Source organism: Eimeria acervulina, genomic scaffold (genome assembly GCF_000499425.1).
Source record: "Eimeria acervulina Houghton genomic scaffold, Eah_scaff683, whole genome shotgun sequence".
Lineage (NCBI taxonomy): Eukaryota > Apicomplexa > Conoidasida > Eucoccidiorida > Eimeriidae > Eimeria > Eimeria acervulina.
Genome location: NW_013549658.1, coordinates 6122 through 14239, shown reverse-complemented (window position 1 = coordinate 14239; position 8118 = coordinate 6122). Strand labels below are relative to the sequence as shown.

The 8118-nt window shown below is 37.3% G+C and overlaps 1 protein-coding gene across 1 annotated transcript in view; it reads left to right on the top strand.

Moving 5' to 3' along the window:
- Nucleotides 1-295: 295 nt before the first annotated feature.
- Nucleotides 296-8118, top strand: part of EAH_00046320 (supt5h protein, putative) — a gene marked incomplete at both ends in the record, with an annotated part of 11139 nt that continues 3316 nt past the window's right edge. The window contains 10 exons of the mRNA XM_013394694.1: nt 296-310; nt 473-691; nt 985-1264; nt 1453-1526; nt 1780-1891; nt 4404-4504; nt 5264-5411; nt 6194-6340; nt 7246-7322; nt 7694-7813. Of these exons, the coding sequence (XP_013250148.1) occupies nt 296-310; nt 473-691; nt 985-1264; nt 1453-1526; nt 1780-1891; nt 4404-4504; nt 5264-5411; nt 6194-6340; nt 7246-7322; nt 7694-7813 (1293 nt within the window). The remainder of the gene's footprint in view (nt 311-472; nt 692-984; nt 1265-1452; nt 1527-1779; nt 1892-4403; nt 4505-5263; nt 5412-6193; nt 6341-7245; nt 7323-7693; nt 7814-8118) is intronic.

Here is an 8118-nt window from a genome sequence, read left to right as displayed (position 1 = left end):
TCTTTTATTGTCTACCACCTCAATCAGCGCTCTGACACTAAACCCTAAGCCTCAAACCCTAAACCTTAAACCTTAAACCCTAAACCCTAAACCCTTCTTCTTCAAGCAGCAATCCTTCACGACAGTTTGTTGACTTTTACCTCAACTCTGAACTCTAAACCCTTCTCCTTATTGCTGTGGCAGTACATCCCTCAGTCGGGAGCAGAAGCCCTAAACCCTAAACCCTAAACCCTAAACCCTCAATTGTATTAGAGCTTCGCAGCGTTCATAGGAGTGTTAAAAGCTTTAAGCGAAGATGGGGAAGAAGGAGGTGAGAGTTCTTTGTAGTACAAACCCTAAACCCTAAACCCTAAACCCTAAACCCTAAAGCGTAGTTTTTATGATGGGAGTTTGCACCCGCATGCTTGGTTCCCTACAGCCATGTGTAGGGTTTAGGGTTTAGGGTTTACTAGGGTTTAGGGTTTGAGTGCAGGAGGAGGATCCTTCTTCTTCTTCTGCAGAAGAAGAAGAAGAAGAAGAGAGCAGCAGCAGCAGCAGCAATGGCAGCAGCGAGGAGGGCTCTGACGCTGACGACGACAAACCCCGCAGCAGCGACAAAACTAAAAGACGAAGCTCAAAAGCAAACAAAACCAAAGAAAGATCTTCAAAACGTAGAAGGGGTGTTAGTGCTTTCCTAGATGTTGAAGCCCAGGTATGTCAACGGTGGTTTAGGGTTTAGGGTTTAGGGTTTAGGGTTTAGGGTTTGCACCCAGCCAGGTCCTTCTGCAGGTTTTGGGGGGGTTTTGCTGGTTTACAGCCTCGTTGCTGCTTAGGGTTTAGGGTTTAGGGTTTAGGGTTTGTGACGCCAGCAAGGGCCGAATATGAGGTGTGAAGGGTTTAGGGTTTTGCATGATTTAGGGTTTGCTGCGGTTGCTGGAGAAGAGGAGATTTTGGCCTTATTAGGGTTTAGGGTTTAGGGTTTAGGGTTTAGGGTTTGTGGTTTAGGTGGGGGATGAAGAAGAGGAAGAAGAGACAGATGAATTTATTGATCCTAGCGAAGCTCGCGAGGCCTCTCGCTGGGCAGCAAAGGCAGCAGAAGCGCGGAGGTTATCGCAGCAGCAGCAGCAGCAGCAGCAGCAGCAGCAGCAGCAAGACTGGGGACGCCGCGGGGGCTCTGCTCACCTTGTCTCAGCTATTGATTCTCTAACACGAAGATACCAAGACCAATCTTTTGAAGAAGGAGAGGAAGATGAAGACGAATTCGATGATGCAGAGGCCCTCGAATGTACGGTTTAGGGTTTAGGGTTTAGGGTTTAGGGCTTAGGGTTTAGGGTTTAGGGTTTAGGGTTTAGGGCTCAAGAACGGTACAGCTCATCGTTTGTGGGACTCAGGCTGAAAAAAAAAACAAACGGTGGAGCGGGTTTAGGGTTTAGAATTTAGGGTTTAGGGTTTAGGGTTTGGAGTTCTGCGCAGATGAGGAGTCTGCAGAAGCGAATATTCTCCCGGACATGAGGGACCCCAAGCTGTGGATGGTTCGCCTAAACAAGGTAAACCCTAAACCCTAAACCCTAGGTTTGTTTGCTCCGCAGTGAGGGTCTGGGGTAGCACTCCGTTTGTATGATTGTTTAGGGTTTAGGGTTTAGGGTTTAGGGTTTGTCTGGTTCTTTCCTGGATGTGAGACGAAGTATCCGCTCTGCCAAGCAAGGGTTTATTCTGTAGGGTTTAGGGTTTAGGATATCCTGTTTATGGTTTAGGATTTAGGGTTTAGGGTTTAGGGTTTAGGGTTTATGCGTGTTTCAGAGCGGGACAGAGCGGGAGGAGGTGATAGCGATATTAAACAAATGTTTTGTGCATGCAAAGCGAGGCATAGACCTCCAAATTTACTCCGTCTTCGCTTCAGATGATCTCAAAGGTCAGACAATCCCTTACAGCTAGCTAGCTAGCTAGCTAGCTAGACGGTTAGCTGGTTAGCTGGTTAGCTAGCTAGATATTAGGGGTTTAGCTAGCTACCTAGGCAGCTGTTGGGGGTCTAGCTACCTAGCTAGCTAGCTGTTAGGGGTTTAGCTACCTAGCTGTTAGGGGTTTAGCTACCTAGCTGTTAGGAGTTTAGCTAGCTAGCTGTTAGGAGTTTAGCTAGCTAGCTTGCTAGCTAGTTAGCTGTTGGGGGGTTGGTTTGCTAGCTAGCTAGATAACTAGATGTTAGGGTGTTAGCTATCTATCTAACTAGCTAGCTAGCTAGCTGTCTGATTCTTTGTTAATAATAGGGTAAACAAAGAAGAAGAGTTATAGTGTACGGACAAGCACCAAACAAAACATGAAAAAGAAGAAGTAAATGAAGAAAAAAAATTGATAGTAATAAACAAAATGCATAAGAAAGCGAACATGTGCATATATATATATATATATATATATATATATATATATATATAAGAGTATACGAGAGATAAAACAAAGAAATAAAGAGATATAAAGTAGAGTAAAGTATTTGTTTTGTTTAGGATATTTATATGTTGAAGCGGAGAACCAGTTCGCTGTAAAAGAAGCACTCAGAGGGTTCAGCAATCTGCGATTGTCAAAAGATATTAAAATGGTGCCCTTAAAAGAAATGCCGGGGGTGTTTAGACAGGTTAGCTGTCTCCGTCTGTCTCCTTTTACTTTTTGCTATTTTTTTTCTGTCTCCTTTTGTTGTCTTTGTCTCCTCTTGTTATGTTTGTCTCCTTTTATTATGTCTGTCTCCCTCTGCTTTCTGTTTTTATTTCTGTCTCCTTTTATTGTGTTTGTCTCCTCTTATTATGTTTGTCTCCTTTTATTATGTCTGTCTCCTTCTACTTTTTGTTTTTATTTCTGTCTTCTTTTATTATGTTTGTCTCCTCTTTTTTCTTGTTTCTATTTCTGTCTCCTTTTATTATTTTTGTCTCCTTTTATTATGTTTGTCTCCTTTTGTTATGTTTGTCTCCTTTTACTGTGTCTGTCTCCTTTTACTTTTCGTTCTTTTATTTCTGTCTCCTTTTATTATGTTTGTCTTCTTTTATTGTGTTTGTCTCCTTTCATTTTCTTGTTTTATTATTTTTGTCTCCTTTTGTTATGTTTGTCTCCTTTTATTCTTTTAAAATTCTTTTATTGTTTTTATTTGCTTTTATTTTTTTTTATTTTTGTCTCCTTTTACTGGTTTTCTGTCTCTGATTTGTCTCTTCTGTCTCCTCTTCTTTTTCATTGTCTCTTCTTTCTCTCTTGTTTGTCTTCTTCTGTTGTTTTTTATTTGTCTCTCTGTCTCTTTGTCTCTGTCTCTGTCTCTCTCTCGCTTGTCTGCTCTTTTTATTTTTCTTTGTTTTCTTCTTCACGGTATTTGTTTTAGTATCTCTGTGCTTTAGTTGTTTATTTTGTTTGCTGTATTTATTTTCTTTTTTATTTGTTTTTTATTTGTTTTATTTGTTTATCTCTAAACTGTCTCCTCTGCATCTTTGTCTCCTTTGTATGTCTCCTTCTCTTGCTGTCTCTTCTTCTTTTATCTTCCTTGCGTCTCTCTATTTTATCTTTTTCTGTTTACTGTCTCCTTTGTCTCTTTTTTTAAGATTATGTCTCCTCTTGTTTTTTCTTCTTTCTGTCTCTTCTCTGTCTCCTTTGTCTTTCTCTTCCTTCTATTTACTTCTTCTGCTCTGTCTCCTTTCTATATCTGTCTCTTTTATGTGTCTCCTTGTTTGCTTATGTCTCTTTTTGCTGCTGCTGTGCTGCTGCTGCTGCTGCAGCAGTCGCTGCAGCAACAGATGGTACCTCAACGAGGAGACTTCGCCCGAGTGAAGCGGGGTGTATATGCAGGTATTAAAATATATTTTAATCTTTTTATCTTTTTATCTGTCTCCTCCTCCTCTCCTGTCTCCTTTTGTTGTCTGTTACTTGTGTCTCTTGTCTCCTCCTCTTTTATATCTTTTTTTGTCTCTTCTTGTCTCCTTATTATCTTTTATGCTATCTCTTCTTCCTTTCTTGCATGCATCTGTTATTTTTTGTTTTTGTTTGATGTTTGTCTCCCCTCTCTTTTTCTGCGTTTGGTTTGTCTACTGTCTCCTTGTGATGTCTGCTGTCTCCTTTTGATGTCTGCTGTCTCCTTTTGATGTCTGCTGTCTCCTTTTATTGTCTCTTCGCTTCTTTTCTTATCTTCTCTTTTTACTCTGTCTCTGCTTTTCTTGTCTTTTACTTTTTATTATTTCTGCTTTGTCTCTGTCTTTATATATCTGTCTCCTTTTATCTGTTTGCTTTTCTTCATTATGCATCCATCTAAAGCTGTCTCCTTTGCTGCTCCTGCTGCTGCTCCTCTTACTCCTGCTGCTGCTCCTCTTGCTGCTTTTGCTGCTGCTGCGCCTCTTACTGCTGCTGTTGCTGCTGCTCATCATCTTGCTGCTGCTGCTGCTGCTGGGGTGTACGTGCAGGCGACTTAGCTCAGATAGTTTCAGCCGATCAGCAGGGTTTGTTTGTAACTGCGCGGTTAATTCCCCGCATTGATTTGGCTTTCCTTCTCGATAAAAGCAACGTAAGCTCTCTGCTCTTTTGTCTCTTTCTTCTGTCTCCTTCTTCTGTCTCCTTCTTCTTCTCCTTCTGTCTCTTCTTCTTCTGTCTCTTCTTCTGTCTCTTCTTCTTCTGTCTCTTCTTCTTCTTCTGTCTCTTTCTTCTTCTGTCTCTTCTTCTTCTTCTGTCTCTTTCTTCTTCTGTCTCTTATTCTTCTTCTGTCTCTTTCTTCTTCTGTCTCTTCGTCCTCTTCTGTCTCTTCTTCTTCTGTCTCTTATTTTTCTTCTGTCTCTTCTTCTTCTATCTCTTACTCTTCTTCTGTCTCTTCTTCTATCTCTTCTTTTGTCTCTTATTCTATCTCTTCTGTCTCTTATTTTTCTTCTGTCTCTTCTTGTGTCTCCTCTTTTGTTTTTTCTTCCGTCTGTCGCTGTGTTTGATGTCTCTTTCTCTGTCTCTCTTTTTTGTGTTTCTGTCTCTTTGTCTGTCTCCTTCTCTGTCTCTTCTTCTTTTTCTTTTGTCTCCTATTCCCCTCTGCAGCAGTGTAGTAGCAACAACAGCAGAAGGATCAGCAGCAGCAGCAGCAGCCCCAGCAGCTGCAGCACCTTCAGTAGCAACAGCAGCACCGGCACCACCCCCAGCACCAGCTTCAGCAGCAGCAGCAGCACTTTCAGCAACAGCAGCACTTTGAGCAGCAGCAGCACTTTGAGCAGCAGCAGCACTTTGAGCAGGAGGATAAGCAGGAGCATGAATGAAGTATTGTATAGGGTTGTATGTTTGTTTGCAGCAAGGAGAGTCAGCAGCACGTACTGTTGGTGGTTTAGGGTTTAAGAAAAACAGTCGGCCTGAGAAGAAGTTCTTCGACAGAGACAAAGTAGACAGCAGCGGAGGACAGGTTGAACAGGGTTTGATACCCGGGACGGTTAAGTTTGCTGGTACATTCTTATCTTTCTTCTGTCTCCTTTTTACTGTCTCCTTCGTCTCCTCTCTATTGTCTCCTTTTCTTTCTACTGTCTCTTCTTTGGTGTCTCCTTCGCTGCTTTCTTTTGTCTCCTTTTTACTGTCTCCTCGTCTTTCTTCTGTCTCCTCTTCCGTCTTCTGTCTCTTTTTATTGTCTCCTTTTCTTTCTACTGTCTCCTTTTCTTTCAACTGTCTCTTTTTCTTTCTACTGTCTCCTTTTCTTTCTACTGTCTCCTTTTTATTGTCTCCTTTTCTACTGTCTCAAGGCTTGATACCCGGGACACTGAAGTTTGCTGATATATTCTTATCCTTTTTCTGTCTCCTTTTCATTGTCTCCTCCTTTCTTCTGTCTCCTTTTTATTGTCTCCTTCGCTTCCTTCTTCTGTCTCCTTTTTACTGTCTCCTTTTCTTCTCTCTTTTGTCTTTTTTTGGTGTCTCCTTATCACGTTACTGTCTCCTTTCTACTGTCTCCTTTCTACTGTCTCCTCATCTTTTTTCTGTCTCCTTTCTACTCCTGTCTCTTTTTAAATATCTTTTATATATCTCAATAATATTTTTTCTCTGTCTCTTTTTGTTTGTCTCTCTTTTTGCTGTCTCCTCAGTTTTTGTGTATTTTAATTCTTTTTATTTCTTCTTCTTTATTATCTTTTAATTTCTTTGTACTTATATTTAAGTAATTAACTAATCCTTAATTAATTAATAAATAAAGTAATTAATTAATATATTTATTTATTTACTTGTATATTTATTTGTTAAGGTTTAACGTTCGAAGAAGCAGGATATATAATTAGGAAGATTGCGCTGAGACATTTGGTCCTGGGCTCGGCTGTCTCTGCATCTCTGACGGAGTTAAAAGAATTCTGTCAGAATATGAACGAAGCGGATAGAGAAGAGTCTCTTACAGGTTTGTTTATTATTTTATTATTATTACTATTATATTATTATTATTGTTTTATTGTTTTATTATTAATATTAGCGGATAGAGAAGAGTCTCTTACAGGTTTGTTTACTATTGTATTATTATTAGTATTATTATTATTTTATTATATTATTAGCTGATAGAGAAGAGTCTCTTACAGGTTTGTTTATTATTATTATTATTTATTATATTATTGTTTTATTATTGTTTTATTATTACTGCTTTATTGTTATTATTAGTATTATTGTTAGCTGATAGAGAAGAGTCTCTTGCAGGTTTGTTTATTATTATATTATTATTATTATTATTATTGTTGTTGCTGCTGTTGTTTTATTATTATTGTTTTATTATTATTATTAGTTGATAGAGAAGAGTCTCTTACAGGTTTGTTTATAATAATCATTATTGTCATTATGATTCTTTTTACTCTTTTTATTCTTATTCCTTTTATTATTCTTATTCTTTTTTATTATTCTTATTCTGTTTATTATTCTTATTCTTTTTATTATCCTTTTCTTTATTTGTCTCCTCTCTGTCTGTCTCTTGTTGTTGTTGTTGTTGTTGTTGTTGTTGTTGTTGTTGTTGTTGTTGTTGTTGTTGTTGTTTTATTGCTTTATTATTAATATTAGCTGATTGAGAAGAGTCTCTTACAGGTTTGTTTATTATAATTATAATTATTATTATTTTATTGTTTTATTATTAGCTGATAGAGAAGAGTCTCTTACAGGTTTGTTTATAATAATAATTATTATTATTATGATTCTTTTTACTCTTTTAATTCTTATTCTTTTTATTATTCTTATTCTTTTTATTATTCTTATTCTGTTTATTATTCTTATTCTTTTTATTATCCTTTTCTTTATTTGTCTCCTCTCTGTCTGTCTCCTCAGCACACAAACCTCTTTATCAGATGTTAAAACAACAGCGCAGCGCTTTCCGCCTCGGAGATCGCATACTCATTACTCAGGTTTGTCTCCTTTTGTTTGTTTATTTGTCTCCTGTTGTTTGTTTATTTGTCTCCTTTTGTTTGTTTATTTGTCTCCTTTTGTTTGTTTATTTGTCTCCTTTTGTTTGTTTGTTTGTTTCCTTTTGTTTGTTTATTTGTCTCTTCTTCTCTTGTTCGTTTGTCTCTTCTTCTTTTGTTTATTTGTCTCCTTTTGTTTGTTTATTTATCTTTTGTTCTTTTGTTTATCTGTCTCTTCTTCTCATATTCATTGCTCAGGTTTGTCTCTTCTTTGTTTATTTGTCTCTTCTTCTTTTGTTTATATGTCTCCTCTTCTTTAAATAAATAAGTAAATGAGACAAACATAAATATAAATAAATTATTTTATGCTGTAGGGGGAGCTACAAGGATTAAAGGGTAGAGTCAGCGGTCTACCCAGCGAAACAAAACAAGAAAAAGATTTGCATATTCAAGTTACATTAGAAGATGCTAACTTCGGTGATATCCAACTCAAGGTACAAAAACCCTAAACCCTAAACCCTAAACCCTAAACCCTCACGGGCGAGCCTGGGTTTGCTTATTTATTTATTTATTTATTTATTTATTTATTTATTTATTTGTCTTCATATTTATTTGTTTGTATATTTATTTGTTTACTTCCTGTAATTTAATAAGCATTTCTAATTATCTTTTTTGTTTATTTTAGTAATAGAATATCTTTCTTAACTTTATTTTCAGCTAGAAGAGTATTGTGTTTATTATAATAAAAGAATATATTTTTAATATTACTATACTAATAAAAGAATATATTTTATTTATA